General features: G+C 39.2%; 1 protein-coding gene across 16 annotated transcripts in view; it reads right to left on the bottom strand.

The window, feature by feature from the left end:
* Positions 1-20227, bottom strand: part of NHSL1 (NHS like 1) — a 233874-nt gene that overhangs the window by 24048 nt on the left and 189599 nt on the right. For all 16 annotated transcript variants that reach the window (XM_082474373.1, XM_082474382.1, XM_082474383.1 and 13 more), the window contains one exon: positions 9501-9628. In XM_082474373.1, the coding sequence (XP_082330499.1) occupies positions 9501-9628 (128 nt within the window). The remainder of the gene's footprint in view (positions 1-9500; positions 9629-20227) is intronic.

Raw genomic sequence — 20227 nt, 5'->3', positions numbered from 1 at the left:
ATGTCTGAAGTTGAATCTCAGTTTAGTAAATTAGAAGGTTACTCTGATTTTCTGATATCTATAGATAGAAATAATTTTTCAGGCAACTTTGAAATATAGCACAAATTTTAAAGGCCATAAGAAGCAAATCCTAATCAAAACGGTCTGAAAGAAAGAAAAGTAAAGCTTCAGCTTGATGGAGAATAAATAGCATGGTGACACCCTACCGAGAGGGTTCCCTTTTCCGTGTGACGTCTGCCGAGGGAGGTGAAGAAGCACAGTTCTGTGGTCTGTATTTGGCTCAATGGGGCTCATCAGCCTTAGTAACCTACCTTTCTTTCAGTTGACTGAGAGTGTCAGAATTGATAACTATCACAATGATATAGTACTTCAGTTTAGCCTCGTTGCCATGGGATGATGACCAGGGACCACTCCAGTATGACCAGTGACAAAGATCATCTATTTTATAAAGTGCTCCCTTCCTTTGCAAGAAAACTTCCCAGACATGCAGGTCACAGATAAAGTTATATGCAAATGGGACCGTTATACAGTGCCACGATCTACTAAAGAGAAATAAAAAACCAGGAGGGTACAACTTCCAGAATGATCTGACTCCCATCCTTCTCAGTATTTATAAATGCAGCAGGGGAACAGGAAAAACCTCAACCATCTCAATGGCAGAACACATCACAGTTACTCCATTAAGATGGATATTGTAATGCTCTGGATTATTACCTTAGCCTCTTAACTGGTCTCCATGCTCTGACCTTGTTGGCCACCCTCCCCTTCTCCCCACCGCCCCTTTAATAGTCTATTGCTCAACACAGAAGCCAGAGGGATCCTTTTAAAATATGTCAGATCCATATATACACTACCAAACGTAAAAGAGATAGCTAGTGGGAAGCACCCACATAGCACAGGGAGATCAGCTCGGTACTTTGTGACCACCTAGAGGGGTGGGATAGGGAGGGTGGGAGGGAGACGCAAGAGGGAGGGGATATGGGGATATATGTATACGTATAGCTGATTCACTTTGTTACACAGCAGCAACTAACACAACAATGTAAAGCAATTATACTCCAATAAAGATGTTAAAAATAAATAAATAAATAAAATATGTCAGATCGTGCGGCTCCTGTGCATCCTTACTATAACCTATGAGACCCAACATGACCTATGAACTGGCCCATTGCTACCTCTGACCTCATCTTCTACTATTCTATCCCTTATTTATTCTACTCCAGCCTCACCATCCTCCATCCAGTTCCTTGTACAAACCAAGCACTCTCTTGCCTCAGGGCCTTCGCACTTGCTCTTCCCTTAGACATCCTCACAGATAGCACCTTCTTATTCTTCAGGTGCTCAGTCAAGAGTCCCCTTCTTGTTGAGGTCTTACCTGTTCACTTACCTAAAATTTCAACTCCTCCCCAATATTTTATATTCCCCTTCTCAGCTTTCTTTTTTCTCTTCAGTACATATCACCAGTATGCATATATTTTAGTTATTCACCTTGTTTGTCTCTCCCATGAGAATGTAAGTTTCAGAAGGCTTTAAATCAGAATTGCATAGAGAGCTATTTCACAATTTTAGCTAAAAAGGGGGTCACCATTTAGTAACTGATTGCTCAATGCCTTGCCCTGGGTTACAGGCTTTATAGGAATTGGTACCTCATTTAATCTTCACAGCATTAGCCTTGTTTTGTAAATAAGGAAATGGAGTAAAGCAACTTCACTTTTGGAAAGTTCACAAGTGGGCAACTGGGATTAGAACCCACAGGTGCCCTCAAAGCTTCTGCTGTCAAACAGTGTAAAATAACAACTTGGCAATATTTGCAATAAATTACTAGGTTTTCTATCTAAAATTAAAATCTCCGGACTTCCCTGGTGGCGCAGTGGTTAAGAATCCGCCTGCCAATGCAGGAGCCATGGGTTCGATCCCTGGTCCGGGAAGATCCCACATGCTGAGGAGCAACTAAGCCTGTGCGCCACAACTACTGAAGGCTGCAAGCTCTAGGGCCCACGAGCCACAACTACTGAGCCCGTGTGCTGCAACTATTGAAGTCGGCGTGCCTACAGCCCGTGCTCCACAACAAGAGAAGCCACCGCAATGAGAAGCCTGCGCACCGCAAAAAAGAGTAGCCCCCATTCGCCGCAACTAGAGAAAGCCCGTATGCAGCAACGAAGACCCAACGCAGCCAAAAATAAATAAAATAAAAATAAAATCTCCATTTATATCTCTGAATAGAACAAAACCTTTAAAAAAGCTAGAGTAAAGTCAACAGTGTGGTGTAGTGGATGGAACACTACACTCTGGAGTAGAAAACAGTTAAGTATCAGCATGCTGGGTCCGTCATTTACCAGCTGTACGTTTTGAGCAACTCAAGCTCCCTGTGTTGCGAACAGAGTAACTTAAATAGCGTCACCATGCTTCATGTTAAGGGATCCCTCAGTACAGGGTAAATTATTTTTTTAAATATTGAGTTGAAAGTGGTCTTGCTTTCAAAACTTAAATGCAGTTTTAAAAACTGTAAATTGATCAGTAATGTTCATTAACACCCCATATCCTTATCCTGGAAGGAATGGACAGTCACAAATGAAACATAAGAAACCTCGATTTCTTGTGTCAAATTGCTTAATTTACAAAGGGAGATCACCTGCCATACCAGCAGTTGTTTTGTGAATTTTGGATGCTGTTAAGTCCTGCATTTCAGAGACTACTAGGTCCTGTCTGGAAATCAGACAAGCTCTCACCAGATGGATGGTGGGGCCTGAAACATGGTCTCTTTGGCAGACGGCCAAGTTACCAAAAAATGGGCTTAACTATGAAACACATATGCCCACCCAGGCTTTTTTTTTTTTTTTTTTTTTAAATCTGCTATGCTTTTAAAAATTAGAAAACCTAATTATAGCCAGAGTTAAGGTTAGCATTCATTTAGCAATTATTACATAAAAATAGACATAGAACAGATGAAACTATATAGAGCACCATTTAAGAGGAAACCCACATACCTTCCGGTCCTTTTTATAGGACACTTACTTAGTCCATGGTGTTTTTCTCTCCAGAATTAAATCTTTCTTGGGTCAACTCTTGCTTTTTAAAGATTCTAGATAGTTTTATAAGGCGCCAAAATGTTTGGAGTCTTTTTTGGCTATATGCTTCTTCCACCGTCAATACACTTAGACACAAAAGGTCCTGACTTCATTCTCTTCTCTCCGTATTCCTCCCCCCGGCCTCCTGGGCCCTGGACCCAACAACAAAAACCAAAGGTAGTGGTTTGGGGGGATCCACACAGAAGCACAGTTCATGGCCCATCCAGCAGCTCCACGATGGCCAGGAGGTGGTTTCCACATTCACATTATTAAATAATTTCAATTGTTCCTTCTCTCCTACTCAGTATATTACCACAAACCTTGCCTCTTTATCATGGGCTCTAAACTTTCTTACCATGTACTGAATTAAAATATTTTGGATTTAAATGATCACATATTAAGTGAACCTAAATGTTCAAAGTGATAATGTAATTTCTTACTTTTAACGACCTTTTATTATAATAAATCATATATACAAAGTATGTAACATAACATGAATTTTTAAGACCCTACTACCCAACTCATGACTTAAAATAGTACCAAAAATTGCATCCACCCCATACTTTTCCCTGCTTCCCCCAAGGTAACCATTCTCCTGAATTCTGTTATTTATCATTCCTTAAATTTTTGTTATGTGTGTGCATAAATATGTCTAAATTACATATTTAGACTTGCTTGACTTTATAAAAATGGTACCAGTCTCTTTGTAGTGTTATTTGCCTACCATTATGTTTCGAAGACATATCCATGTTGTTGTGTGAGCTACAGTTAATCCATTTCACTGAAGCCTACATCCCATTCTAATACATTTATTTATCCACTCTTTTACTGATGGCTGATGGGTTGAAAAAGATGTTCTTCCTATTATCTCAACAATTCAAAACTCCCCTAACAGAGTAGTTAGCAGGAAAGAGCTGTAGCTAAGGCTCAATTCCACATACACTCATTGTTTGAGGGAAAACAGGGGCTGTGGAGTCACAGATTTGGGTTTTAATCCTAGTTCACTTTTGGGGGTGAAGGGTGTGTTCACTATCTTGATTGTGGTGATGGTCTCCTGTATGTATAAATATGTCAAAACTTATTAAATTGTATACTTTAAAGATGTGTAGTTTATTTTATGTAAATTATACCACATAATGCTCTTTTTAAAAAGAGAGAGAGAACTCTGTTTCAGGGTTTAAAAGCTATGTGATCTTAAGCAAGTGGTGTAATCCCTCCAAGAGGCATTTGTGACATGTGCACAATGCAAGCTACCTTGCATGGTTGCAGTAAGTATTAAGTAGACTCACAGACAGCACCGAGCCCAGCCTCTGAGCTTTCCTTTGTGCCACCTGCTTGGCTCCATACTGGGAATATAGAGATCAACACAATGAGAAGGCTGTGTGTCCGTCCCCCCGTCCTGCCCCAGTCTAGAATGGAGGGCAGATATGAATACAGTCCATTCCAATTTAATGGGATGTGTGTAGCAAGAGAAACCGGAACAAGTTATGAGAGACACCCTCACTGTTTGAATGCGTAAAGGCCTGGAAATGACAGACCCCAATCTTCCCACCCTGCCTGCAAAGGTACAGGGTAACAAGTGCCACAAACTGCAAAGCAGTGAACACAAGGAGCCAGCAAAGAGTCCTCTGTGCTTCCACTGTGTCCTGAAATTACTCACCCAGAGAGACCCAGTAAGAAATGACTGTATCTAGAATCATCATAAATGTTTTCTAGATGGTAAGTTACCCTAGGCTAGGGGCCCTGTCTGGATACTGAGACCAAGCAGGACTTAAATGGTTTTTGAAAACAATAGCATGAATGAATGAATATCAGACAAGTCAAATATAGAAGGAAAAATGACAATGGCAGGCATAATGTGAAGGCATTGGGTAATTTAGTAATCTTGCCCTTTTATTTCACCAATATGGTGCAATGAAAAGAAATGAAATATAAGGTGAGAAGCCCTGGGTCATGTCCTCTCTGACTCATTCTGGCTATGTGATCTTCTTGGGAAAGTAATTTCATATACCTGAGTCTCAGTTTCCAGATGGTTAAAATGATAGTAATAATTATTAAAGTACCTATTTCATGGGAGTTCTTGTGAAAATGAGATATAATTTTGAAAAAGTTCTAAAGTATTTCACTATCATTATAAAGTTAGTACCAGTATAACCAGTGGTAGTTCTACACGTAGATAACCTGTGAAGACACAATTAGAAATTTTTTAGTAATTGCTGAAACCTCTCAAATTCACTGCCTTAGGTAGGAAATTCTATGTGGGTGGAATAAAAGACTCAGAGTGACTGAAAGAGCGGCCAATTTTCATAAAACCAGACAGTTTATAAGACACTTGTCATCATCATTTGAGCATATACTGTGCACCAGGCACCACGCTTAAGGATCTTACAAACATTAATTCACTTCAACCTCACAGTCATCCTCAAGGTGGGTGACGTAATCATGCAATTTATTATCAAAACCAGAACACCTCTGAGAGTGAAAGGGGTGCTTTTAATAATCACACAGAACAGCAGCTGTAAACCAGACTGTCCTGAGCAAAACCAGAACATGTCGTTTATGACTCTTCACAGTTGAGGAAACTGAAGCTCACAGAGGGAAGCAATTTGCCAAGGCCACCAGCTTCGACAGGTGGAAAAGCTGCCCCAGACCGGTGTTCTGAAGCATCACCTTATACAAGCCTCCGCCATGTGCAGTCACAGAGTAAGGCTACTGTCCTTCTGTCGTCTTCTAAGTCCTCCTTCAATTTACATATCTCTTATCAGTGAAGACTAAAACAGAACCTGAGATGCCAGTTCAAAGAAAAACAGAAACTAGAAAAGAACATTTCTGTTTCTATCAATACCACCATTAAAGTCAACGATTTATTGCCACAATCCCAGTCTAATTTATCTGTTTGAGGGGGAATTTTACACAAGAGATTGAATAATGACTGACATTCTTTCTGCTGAGACAATGGGGCCTCTATGAATGTTTCCTTGATTCAGTGAAGATATTCATCAAACATAACCTCCAACAATGGCAGTTGGAGAAATGCCTTCTCAAGGAAGTGTTCTGTCATCTATAACTGAATTTTCTTCAAATACCTGAATAACCTCTTTGGTAGTACCCTGGTACACACTGAAAACTAAAAGAACAAAAAAATGTCAAGGCTAGGACAATACTAAAGCAATGCCTTACTCTTTGATTTCACAGTTGAATAAAAAGGTATTTTGTGAGATTTCTGAATCCCTTTGCAGACAGCATTTTTCGTGCAGCATGTTTACTATTTAATGATATACATAACATATATAGTTGGAAATATTTCAAGCAATTTCTTTTCTTGCTACACTACATCACTACTTTGAAAGATATATGTGGATATCATTAGCAAAATACCTTTCACCACACCGTAAACACAAGTCCTACTTGGGAAATGTTTTGCATTAGGATAATTATTCTGGAATGATTAGCCAGAATAAACAACCAGAACAGACGTCCCCTAAGTTTTCTGTTCTAATTTATGTCCTTAACTTTTGCCCTATTAGCAACTCTCATTTTAGGAGAGTGCTTCTATCCTAAGCACATAATAGATGCTTAATTATTCTTGAATGCAAGTTAGATGCTTTTTCATCCTAATTTTGCTGTCAGACCATTTGTCCCCTAAGCATTTGTTAACTTACCTGTCCCTTCTTCTCTATAGTTCACTGCTCTCCTCACCAAAGCCCCACCTCCACTGCCCACCTGGAAATACAAAGTGAAGGGTTTCCCCAGTAGAATTTTCCCTCTAAGTTGACTTCTATATACTCCATGTTTAAAATGATCCCAACTGTTAGAGTGACATTTAAGGACATGATTGCAGTTAGGGGTCTTGGTCTTAACGTGGAGACCATAAACTGCTAGCTTGGAGCCCCTCGTACAGTTAATGGATTCCCACCTGATCTCAAATGCCAACTTCTTCATATACTAAATCCCTAAAGATTTAGGTCTACTCCTGGACTTTATAGTCTGTTTTTAATATTCTGTCCTACTGGTCTGCATGTTCAGGTGCCACACTGGAGTGATTCTTGACTCTTTATGTTTTAATACCTGGTCAGGCCAGTTCTCCTTCCCCCACTGCTCTTCTGTTTTACAGCTTTCCCAGGTAGGAACCTTGGACTCAGTTTCTCCAGTCCTCGCCCTCCTCTTCCCATCCCCTAAAATAACTCCAAACTAAAACGGAACAAAACTACTCAACTTTTTACAGTAAGTCCCCTACATATGAATCTTCAAGTTGCGAACTTTCAAAGATGCGAACCGTGTTCACATGTCCAATCACTTAAGTCAGTTCACATATCTGGCATACATTGTCACATGCGTGCATCCTCTACAAGTGCTTATGCTTTTGTGTACTTTACTGTACAGTACTGTATAGAGTACAGTAGTACAGTATCTTTATTTCAAGCCCAGGATGTCCGGAAGCAAGTGTAAAAGCAGCGGTGATGTAGCTGGTACCATACCGTACTTTTCAAGGTACTATACTGTAAGATTAAAAATGTTTTCTTTATTTTTTGTGTTTGTTTTATACGTATTGTGTGAAAAGTACTGTAAACCTATTACAGTACAGTACTATATAGCTGATTGTGTTAGTTGGGTACCCAGGCTAACTTTGCTGGACTTACGAACACACTGGACTTACGAACATGCTCTCGGAACAGAACTCGTTAATATGTAGGGGACTCACTGTATTGGTATTGTGTTAATTTTTAAAATTAACTTGGGAAGAATTACAGCTCCGATCTCAGAGAACAATTTTCCACTCACCACTTTCTAGATAAAGAAATTAATGCCTTGAAGGCCCAAGTGATACATCCAAAGAAATGCAGCAAGTGGCAGAGCTAAGACTCGAAATTTGTCTCCTTAACTCCTAGAATAACACCATCTCTTAACTTTAGCTTTTAACTTCCCCCTTCCTGACCATTCACAGCCACTCTTTGGATCTCTAGGTCCTTAGGACATCTTGCCTGTTGCAGTAGTCTATAAATATTCTTCTTACACACCTCACCCTCTCCCAACCCCTTCCCCATGTCGTGACTGCCCAAGTCAGAAGAATTTCTCTTGCGAATGTCACTATATGACAAACACTTATTGCATCATGTTAATATACGTAATACTTTTCATTCTGGTGAGTTCTCCCTACCTGAGAGGCTCTAAGTTTCTTGAGGCAAGTACAGATATCGTATCAATCTTTGCATTTTGTAGTAGCAGGTCAATGCTATATACATTAAGAAACATTTATTCACCGGCTCCTGCTTCTTCCTGGAATGTCCTTCTCCAAGACTTCTGCATGGCTCACTCTTTTAATCCCAATCACCTCTTTGCTCAGGAAGGCCTACCCCTTTAATTTAAAATTGCAACCTCTTGTTCTGTTTTATTTTACTCTAGAGCACACGCCACTAGTACAGCATCATTGCTTATTTATTCTCGGTGTCTAACCATCAAATCAAAGCATCATCAAGGACGAGGATTTCTTTTGTTTGCTTCATTGTTACATCACCAGCACCTAGAAGAGTCCCTGGCACACAGAAGATGCTTAATAACTACTTTTTAAAAAATGAATTATAATTCTGTGTTTAAAGTGCTGAGGTGATGGATGTGTTAATCAACCCAATTGTGATGGTCGTCTCACAAAGCACACGTATGTCAGATCATCACACTTTAAATATACACAAATGTATTTGTCAATTCTATTTCAATAAAGCTGAAAAAACTTAATCTAAACAAAACAAAATCCTCACCATGTGATTCATCTTCTGATTTTAATTTTCCTTACACCAACAAGAGAAAAGTACGTTTTTAAAATTATAGGCTAGATCAATTTTGAAATAGCTGCTTTTCCTTTTATAATAAAAGACCTTCTTTGTATAGATCTTCCTCAACTTATGATGGGGTTTTGTCAGATAAGCCCACCGTAAATTGAAAACAAACGTCAAAATGTATGTAATTCACTAACCTACCGAACATTGCAGCTTAGCCCAGCCTACCTTAAACATGCCCAGAACACTTAACATTAGCCTACAGTTAGGGCAAATCATCTAATACAAAGCTTATTTTATAATAAAGTGTTTAATATCTCATGTAGTTTATTGAATACTGTACTGAAATCAATACACTGATTATGTCCCTTTAATGAATTCCTTGGGTCCTGAACTTACCTTTTTTGGACTAATTTCAGACTTACAGAAAAGTTGCAAAGATAGTATGGAGAATTCCTTGTGTACCCTCCACCCAGATTTCCCTAATATTGACATATTACATAATCATGGTACATTTGCCTAAACTAAGAAATTAATGTGGGATAATACTATTAACTAAAAAACAGACTTATTCTGATTTCACCAGTTTTTCCAACTTATGCCCTTTTTCTCTTCTGGGATCCAGTCCAGGATCCTCTGTTGCGCTTAGAAGCCTTACCTTTGGATCTGGTTCTTCATCCTCATCTTGATAATCATCGCAGAATGGACTGGAGTTGGCTGCAAAGGTAGGTCCCTGGGAGTAGTACTGAGAACTCCGGTAGCCATCCCGCCGCAGCTTATCACATTCTGCAGGGGTACAGGCCGGGGAGGGGAGAAAGGGCTTTAAGAACCAGGATTAGTTTAATCCTCCTTACTTACCTTTCCTAGTAATATTTCTCTATGTATAACACAATTTCAAAATAATGACAATATTAATAAGAAAAATAATGATAAAAAGAACTAAGAATTAGTAAAGCAGCTGCCACACTCTACATGCCACATTAATACACTTCAAAGGGATTACCTTTACACCTCACAACAACCCTCTGAGTCAACTTTAGGGTAATTAAATCACTTGTTGTGTAATGTTATGCAAGTAAGCAGTGGACTCAGAATTTGAACCCAAGGTCTTACTTACCATAATTTTTTTTCAGTTTTATTGAAGTATACTTGATTTACAATGTTGTGTTCATTTCTGCTATACAGCAAAGTGACTCAGTTATACATATATATATATCCTTTTTCTTACTCTTTTCCATTATGGTTTATCACCAGATACTGACTATAGTTCCCTGTGCTATACAGTGGGACCTGGTTGTTTATCCATCCTATATATGATAGTTTGCATCTACTAATCTCAAATTCCAATCCTTCCCTCCCCCACTCCCTTCCCCCTTGGCAACCACAAGTCTGTTCTCTATGTCTGTGAGTCTGTTTCTGTTTCATAGATATGTTCATTTGTGTCGTATTTTAGATTCCACATATAAGTGATATGTGATGTTTGTCTTTCTCTGACTGACTTACTTCACTTAGTATGACAATCTCTAGGTCCATCCATGTTGCTGCAAATGGCATTATTTCATTCTTTTTTATGGCTGAGTAATATTCCGTTGTATATATGTACCACATCTTCTTTAACCATTCATCTGTCAATGGACATTTAGGTTGCTTCCATGTCTTGGTTATTGTAAATAATGCTGCTATGAATATAGGGGTGCATGTATCCTTTAGAATTAGAGTTTTATCTGGGTATATGCCCAGGAGTGGGATTGCTGGATCATAGGGCAACCCTATTTTCAGTTCTTTGAGGAACCTCCATACTGGTTTCCATACTTAACTATAATTTTTGACATGATACAATTGATTAAGTAATTCCACATCAAAAAACACAAGCAATTCTCATGCTAGGCTTGTTTTCTAGACTGATTAGCTGGAAGTGACAAGAGAAATCATGGATTATAATGCTCTCATTTTGTGTTTACTTCTCAATTTAACTTTGATGCTAAACAGCCTATAATCACTGTGCAGAATTTAGTTAGTACAAGCTGGCTGGCAGTCTGAGATGTCTTCTGGTCCACAGAGGAATGCCTGGCACCACTGAGTGGAAGGCAAGTAGCAGCCCTGGATCACAGGGGGACCAGGGCCACTGGCTGCTCAGAGATTAGAGATTCTCTTCAAGGAGCAACAAACCATTGCACTGATAACTCCCATGGGTGGGGGTGAGCACAGAAAAAAGAGTTCTAATGGCTTTTCAAAGCCCCAGGAGCTCTCCTATTACCCAGATACCTCAGAGGAGCATTTGCCTTGCAAAAGGATTCCCCACAGGGTTCCTTTAAATATCCAGCTTGGTAAAGGAAGGTGACATGTGTTTGGTTTTGGACAAGTTTCCTCTTTGCACAGCTTTACAAAACCAGGCACCTAATGGCACAGAACTAAAGTAGGGCATCTTCAGAGTTCCCTTCTAACACTAGGAGCTAAGCTTCTTCTTCAAAGAGAAGATGAATAGTTGCTTTAGTGGAGGGATAAAAATTCTGCAACTGGAGAATAAAAAATTCCTCACTCTCCTGTGCTATCTACCTCACAGTGGGAGTGGAGAACCAAACCAAAACTATAAATCAGATTTTTTAAAAGCCCCATGGAAATAGTCATGAGGCTCTTTTAGAATGCCAACTAACTAAAAAATGTACTGATAATCATAAGAGAGCTAAACCCTACTACTTCAGTTACTTATGGGCTGAACAATGTGTGGGCTGGCAACCACTGTTAATACTGGGTAAAAGAGAAAATTAAAAAAAAAATTTCGGAAACTTCCAGAACACATTTTTAAAAATGAGGATTTACTAACACTAACCCTTTTCAGTGAGAAATACTTTCATATTTTCTCCAATATTTGACAATCTCTCTGCAAAAGTAGATAGTACAACCAGACGCTATGCTCTCATTCTACAGCGATGTTACGTGAAGCATGATGACTACTTTTCAAATGGTGTTCTGTGCAGAGTTCTGGGATTCTGTAAATATTTGATTTTATTTTTTTATCTTAAAGCTAAGATAAAAAATAACAGCTCCATAGTTCTACATGTCATTAACTTGTATTGCTAAATTAACTTTTCTGTAGTCCTATAAAACTGAAGTCGCCTAAGGATTCAGGGTGAACCTTGTAAAACAAACCAATAAAACCTATTACCACTGGCAGCTACTTATCACGTAATTCAGTGCTTTCAAATAGTTGCCAAACGAAACAAAATACAAAGTGAAGGCCAAGGCCCTTTTAAACTAAGTCCTTTTCTTGTTCAAAATAATCCTTTCTCCCCTCATCCACTGACCTTATGATAAGTACAAGTCTCAAATTATAGAAGTTTATAATATTAAAAAATCTGTTTCACGTACCAGATACCATGTAAGAATGTGTTTGAGAAAGATTCCTCTGCAAGGGACTGCTAGGCTAGATCATCTCTAAAGGTGATATTAGTTCTGATATTCTTGGCAATAATATTAAAAATAAGCAAAGTGCTATCATCAAAAAGACAAGAAATAACAAGTGTTGGCAAGGATGTGGAGAAAAAGGAACCCCTGTGCACTGTTGGTGGGAATGTAAACTGGTGCAGCCACTATGGAAAACAGTATGGAGGTTCCTCAGAAAATTGAAAATAGAACTATCATACGATCCAGCAATTCCACTTCTAGGTATTTACCTGAAGAAAACAAAAACACTAATTCAAGAAGATATATGTACTCCAATATTCACACAAACATACAGAGGACTATTACTCCGCCATAAAAAAGAATGAAATCTTGCCATTTGCAACAGCATGGATGGACCTAGAGGGTATTATGCTAAGTGAAATAAGTCAGACAGAGAAAGACAAATACTGTATGATTTCACTTATATGTGGAATCTACAAAACAAAACAAACAAACCAGAAACAGACTTATAGATACAGGGAGCAAGTGGATGGTTGCCAGAGGGGAGGGAGGTGGGGTTGGGCACCACCCAATAGGTGAAGGGGATTAAGATGTACAAACTTCTAGTTATAAAATAAATAAGTCACAGGGATGTAATATACAGTATAAGGAATATAGTCAACAATACTGTAATAATTTTGTATGGTGACTTATTAGGATTGTTTTGTAATGTATTTAAATATTGAATCAGTTTGTTGTACACCTGAAACTATATTGTACAACAGTTACACTTCAATTAAAACTTTTTAATTAAAAAGAAATTTAAAGTAGCCTAATAACTTGATACCTGTTGAATCTTAAAAGACCAAAATATTGCAAAATTATTATCCGTAAGTTAAAAGCATAAAAGGCTGACAATTATTAGTATTTCCAATGTGTGTCACCTTTTAAGCCTAGTTTAAAAGATAATGCCTTTTTTTCCCCCAAGATTAAGTTTATGTCACAAAAATATTTAAATAGTAGTATAACAGACAGTAGCATATCAAATGAACATGATGCTGGTCTAAGATTAAATTAGGCCATGTAGGGACTTCCCTGGTGGTGCAGTGGTTAAGAATCCGCCTGCCAATGCAGGGGACACAGGTTCGATCCCTGGTCCAGGAAGATCCCACATGCCACAGAGCAACTAAATCCGTGCGCCACAACTACTGAGCCTGTGCTCTACTGAGCCCGCACGCCTACAGCCCATGCTCCGCAACAAGAGAAGCCACCGCAATGAGAAGCCTGCGTACTGCAACGAAGAGTAGCCCCCGCTCGCCTCAACTAGAGAAAGCCTGCGCGCAACGAAGACCCAACGCAGCCAAAAAAAAAAAAAAAAAAAAAAAATCAGTCCATATAAATTTATGGCAGATGACCAATTTTTTATACCCTTATCAGATTTCTGCAATCTAGTAAACTCATCAAATTCCATTGCCATTTATCTTATTCCAACTCTACGGGAAATCTAGGAAAATTTCTTCCTGTCAAGTTGCAATGGCTCTCAGTTTCTAAACCATGGCTTTGTTCATTAAAAACTCAGTTTATTGTCTGTGGAGTGAGATGTAAGTGAGTACTAGCCATCATGAATAAACAAAGACTTTTCAAACACTGAACTGATGGTAAGAGCAAGGCAAAGCATAATTTAAAGCCAGGTAATGCCAGTAACCACAGGAGGGAAACACGATACTAAATGTAATAGAAGCTCTGTCTTTAACACATACGTCTCTTGCAACAGAAATTAAGAGTAAAACCATGCTATTGTTCTCACAGTACTACTTGGATAAAGGTGTCACTGTTTATTGTGTCCTCTGGTTTCCCAGCCACAAATTTCTTCCTCCTTCCTTTCATGTCAAACTATGTTCTTTAGCGCAAGAACAATGGACGAATACCTTGGTAGACCAAAGTTTTTAATATAGAAGCAAAAAATACTGTCAAAGGATTAGATGGTTACCTACACATCTTGTGAATTTAATACTGTTCTGTCCTCCAAACCTTCACATATTAAACTATTCTTTAGACTTTCTGTTTTAATATTTTAGATATGCTGAGTCTGCTGCAAGAAGATTTAGAGTTATCTTCAAAATCACTTTCTCTACTGGAAATCCTTGATGAATTTCCACTCTCTCTGTTTTGCTCCTCAATGTATTGAATTAGTGACAATGCGCTGGAATATACAGCAGTCACAGACAGTTCCAAAATCCCAGTGGCTTAATACAACAAGAAGATTCTTCCCTGCATGTTCCCTGGTCCAGGCAGAGCTACTGGGGGCTCTGCTCACCAGTCACGCAGGGACCAGGCCGAGGGAAGGTCCTTCTCAGCTTGTGCTTGCACCGTCACGCAGCAGCGCTGGGAGAATGTGCGTTTCACACTGGCTCTGGGAACTTCTGCCAGAAATAAGCAGAGTTTACTTCCACTCCTATTTCTTTGGACACAGCAAGCCACACACACAGCCATACCTAACTTCAGAGGGGACAAGGAAGGGCAACCCTACCTCATAAGCAAGGGGGAAAATGAGACCATCCCACACCAGCTCTAATGACTCCTCCAAAAAGAGGGACAACACTGAATCTATGATTTTCCAGATTCTTGTCACCCATTCTCCCAACACTTACTAAGTGTCTATTTCCAATCCTTCTTGAATGAGATTGAGAGGCTTTCGATGTGGAATTTGCGATGAAAAGCTACCCTGCTGTGTTTCAGCAACAGGACGTTAACCTCTGGGAGGGACTCTATGGAGAAGCCGCTGAGTGTCTGGAATCCAGACAAACAAGGCACCGCTCACCACCTGTGAGACCTGGGGGACAGCATTTTAACCTCCTGGAAACTCAGATCCCACCTCTAGCGCTGGCACATTACTTCTTCTGGGAAGCTGTCATCGGAATCAGTCAACAAATATTTCCAAGTACTTTGCTCTTTCAGGTGAGAGACTAGGTCAGGGTGTGTCAGGACTCTGCACAGGACCCTCCACCTGGCCGGTGCTCAAGAGACAGTCACTGCTGTCAGCGTTCACCACGTAAACCACAACTACCTCAAACTCTCCCACTTTTAAAAGCCAGTAAGCAATTCCATAACAAGACCTGCTTGGCTACACAGTTGTCTTTTTCTTTTTTAAATAAATTTATTTATTTAATTTATTTATTTTTGGCTGTGTTGGGTCTTTGTTGCTGCACGCGGGCTTTCTCTAGTTGCGGCGAGCGGGGGCTACTCTTCATTGTGGTACGCGGGCTTCTCATTGCGGTGGCTTCTCTTGTTGCGGAGCACGGGCTCTAGGCGCGTGGGCTTCAGTAGTTGTGGCACGGGGGCTCAGTAGTTGTGGCTTGCGGGCTCCAGAGCGCAGGCTCAGTAGTTGTGGCGCACGGGCTTAGTTGCTCCGCGGCATGTGGGATCTTCCCGGACCGGGGCTCGAACCCATGTCCCCTGCATTGGCAGGCGGATTCTTAACCACTGTACCACCAGGGAAGCCCTACACAGTTCTTTAAGATTCTACAGTTTGACCAAGCTGTTGGCTACATCTTTACCAAAACATCATGAGGTTGTATTGCTTTTCCTAAGTGAGTATGACACTCATACAGGGCTTCTCTTACTGTCAATGGCCTGAACATTTATTTCTAACTCCTCTCAATCCAAGAAAGAGCACAAATATTTGAATTAATCTAACTACAAAATTTACAAACCTAATCAGTTTCATGTAACACAAAGCCTTATACTTAGGGGCATTTTTACACTGAAAGAGTATCAGCCAGGTGCTTGGTTAATGTATTTGATATATTGTAACTACCAAAGCAAGGAGAGAAAAGGATCAAGGTTCTTTGATCTGAAAGTATGTGTGCTGGGTTGAACTGTGTCCCTAGAAAAGATATGCTGAAGTCCTAACCCCTGGTACCTATGAATGTGACTTCACTTGGAAATAGTCTTTCCAGATGTAAGCATGTTAAAATGAGATCATTAGAGTGGGCCCTAATCCAATATGACTGATATGTTTATGAGAAGAGGAAAAAGAGACACCAGGACCATTCGGAGACACACTGACACAGAGGGAAGACAGCCTTGAGAAGACAGAGGCGGAGACTGGAGTTATGCTGCCATAAGTCAAAGAGCATGTGGAATCACCAGAAACTGGAAGAGGGCAAGGAGGGATTCTCCACTAGAGGTTGAAGGGAGCATGGCCCTGCCAACACCTTGATTTTGGACTTATAGCCTCCAGAACTGTAAGACAATAAAGTTCTACTGTTTTTGTTTTTGTTTTTAGTTCTACTGTTTTAAGCCACCCAGTTTGTGGTACTTTGTCATCGCAGCCCTAGGAAATTAACCCAGTGTGGAACCAGGAGATGCTAAGATGTGAAAGACATTCATAAGGATCTTCAAAGAAATGGGGCAGGGGTGCCTTTGGCAGAAATCGTAGAGCATCATGGAAAAGAAACTGACAGGAATCGGGCATCTGGAGATGCCCGTTTGGCTACTGAAGAGCTGTGCAACTCTGGGCAAGAAACATCTGTCAGCTTCAGGACCAATCTCTAAGGTCCCAAGAAAAGTTACCCTTTGTAGTAGGAAAAGGCGAGATGTAAAAACAACTCTCAGCAGACATACTAACTACTGTGTATTAATAATATTGACTTTGATTGAGGGCTGCCTATGAACAAGCCACTGCTCTAAGCACTTTACATACAGTAAATCATTTACTCTGCACAATGAGCCTAAGAGATGGGGATAATAATTATCTACATTTTACGTACGAAAACCTTGAGACACAAAAAGAAACTTGCTCCAATTGGTGGAGCCAACATTAGAATCCAGGTATTCTGGCCCCAAAGCTGGTGCTCTTTCCTGAGAGTATCAACTTGCTTATGACGAGAAACTACCCTCCTTCATATCTCTCTGTACCACACTTAAATATGTATAAAATAACATTAGCCTTTATCTAGCAAATCAGTACATTCACTTTTGGGTTTTAGTTTCCTTAAACTCTTTCCGAGAAAGAAAAGATGTTAAACTAGTTTTATTATAGCTTTTCCCTATACTTACATTTCCATAACAACAAGAACAAATATATGAGTACAAAATGAAATAAGTAAATGTTCATCTAAAAGAATGTTGGTATTTAAGGTCTACTAAAATTGAGATTAGAGATGGACTGTTAACGTTTCCTCAAAGGGAAAGCAGGTTTGTAGGTGAAAACACTGCATATCTCAAATGGGTAATGAAAATATTAAAAGACTCAGAATTTTAAGATGAAAAAGAAAATCTTTTGATCCCTTCTGGAAGTTATTTTATAAATTCTTCAATTTATATTAATTATACATATTAATATATAATGTATATTACCATCATCAGTTCCCAAACCCTCTTATAGATGATGGCATCCAGGGTCTACTGGCCGGCAGTGGCAGCCGCCATGCTTACAGGGAACCCAAGTCTCTGTGCTACTTCAAGACAGCTCAATCAAAACCCTTTGAGGTTTACTTCAAATCCCCTTTTCCACAAAGCCTTCCCTCGTTACTACAACGTTCCATGCTAGCCTGAACTCTTCAATATTATAAACCATATCACATACTTCCTTAGATCCTCTGCTGTGCCAGGTTCAATTGGTGTTTTTAACGAAAGAACAGCAAAGAAAAGGAGTAAGGAGGTAGAGTAGCAATTACTGCCAAAAAGGCAGGATCGAAGTTGGAAGAAGTCATTAGCCCCTAAGACAATTCTCTTTTCTCGGTTCCTCATGTATACTCCAGAGGAAAGCATCCCCGTCCCACATTTATCTGTTAAGTCATAAATGTTTATGAATCATCTACTGTCTGCCAAGTGCTGTTATAGGCACAGGAGATTCCACAGTGAACAGAGCAAACAAAAATTCCTGTCTTCATAGAGCTTATGCTCTAAGAGGTCACAGGCAACAAACAGTAAAAAGAATCAACTACATAATACATAAGAAGGTCCTAAGTGCTAAGAGAAAAATAAAGCAGGGAAGGGCATAGGGAGTGGTACTGAAGCAGGGCTACCTGAGTGGTGACATCTGAGTGAAGAAAGTGGGTTCCATCACCCTGAGAAAGAGCTGGAGGGAAGAGTGATCTGGGCTGGGTGAAGAGGAAGGACAATAGGAGATGGTTAGACAGGTAAAGGGGGAGCAGGTTACATAGGGCCTTGGAGGTTCCTGTAAGGACTCTGGCTGTCACCACGAGGCCAGAGGGTAGCCTCTGGAGACTGCCAACAGAGAAGTGACATGATCTCACCTGTATTTACCACCTTCCTCCAGATGCTATGACTCAGCTAACAGTACTCAAATACATGAATTCCAACTAAACCACAATAAGAGTCTGAACATTACCTGTATGAGGAAAAGTAAATCACCTAGTGATGCTAGTAAAAGCACACTGGCATTTTTACCATTGATTTGTATAATTCGTCATAATTAATTTTTTCATATTTATAATTCTATAAGAGACAATTATAAGTGAAAAATTTCATGAATTTATTATAAAGACTTTGAAATATACTCTGAGAGAACAAAGTTTTTAACTTAAATAAATGGTTACTAAATTCTGACTTACTTAAACGAAAGATAGAAGGAAAAGGAGGAGATGGAGAAAGAGAGAGAAATTGAATGCAAGGTGGGAAGAAAAAGGGGTTCGTCGTTTATACCCTAAGGAAATGATGTGGTAAGATGAGTGGATGCTAAAAGGGAAAAAAGTGAGGTTTGCTGAACGTTAGCTTGTCTGAGTAAGAAGAGAAAGCAATGATAAGGGAAGTATTTAAAGTGAGCAGCACTGCTGTCCTTAAAAAACTAAAAATAGAGTTACCATATGATCCAGCAATCCCACTCCTGGGCATATATCTGGAGAAAACTCCAATTCGAAAAGATAGACGCAGTGTTCATAGCAGCACTATTTACAATAGCCAAGACATGGAAGCAACCTAAATGTCCATCGACAGATGAATGGATAAAGAAGATGTGGTATATATACATAATGGAATATTACTCAGCCACAAAAAAGGATGAAATAATACCATTTGCAGCAACATGGATGGACCTAGAGATTATCATACTAAGTGAAGTAAGTCAGTCAGAGAAAGACAAATATCATATGATATCACTTATATATGGAATATAAAAACAATGATACAAATGAATGTATTTACAAAACAGAAATAGACTCATAGACATAGAAAGCAAACTTATTGTTACCAAAGGGGATAGCAGGGGAGATAGCGGGGGTAGGGGAGAGAGATAAATTAGGAATTTGGAATTAACATATACACACCACTATATATAAAATAGGTGAACCACAAAGACCAACTGTATAGCACAGGGAACTATATTCACTATCTTGTAATAACCTATAATGGAAAAGAATCTGAAAAAGCATATATATATATATATATATATATATATATATATATATATATATATATATACACACACACACACACACACACATACACACATATGTGCAACTGAATCACTTTGCTGTACACTTGAAACTAACACAATATTGTAAATTAATTATACTTAAAAAAAAAGAAAACAAGCACTGCTGCATTAAAAGGCAAAAGGACTGGTTAAGAAGGACTGTTTTGTCATTTTTCAGGTTATATGTATAGTGGTGGTGTATACGAGCATGAACTGCTAGGAAAGTGCTGAAACATTCAGGTCAAAAGCACAATGTTGGTATTTCACAACAGTACAGCATTTTAGACGTACCATACTTTAAAATCTGAATGTGGTTTCTTTTTAACAGTATTAAATCTTTCATAATCCTCCTCCTATAATTCAAGGTCATTAACAATTAGGAGGACTCCAGTTCCAAAGTTAATTATAAATAGTGGTCATGATGTACTGCTTCAGTGAGAACATTCTGTGATGAACCACAGTCTAAGAAACTCTTTTTTTCAGATCACTGATTTTTAAAGCCATTACTGCTGATGACACTTAATAAATGCGTTATTTTCTAAACTGAAAGCCCTTGGCCG

This window comes from Balaenoptera physalus (genome assembly GCF_965194825.1).
Source record: "Balaenoptera physalus genome assembly, chromosome: 9".
Taxonomy (NCBI): domain Eukaryota; kingdom Metazoa; phylum Chordata; class Mammalia; order Artiodactyla; family Balaenopteridae; genus Balaenoptera; species Balaenoptera physalus.
Note: the sequence above shows the minus strand (reverse complement) of the source record. Positions and strands in the feature narration are given on the sequence as shown.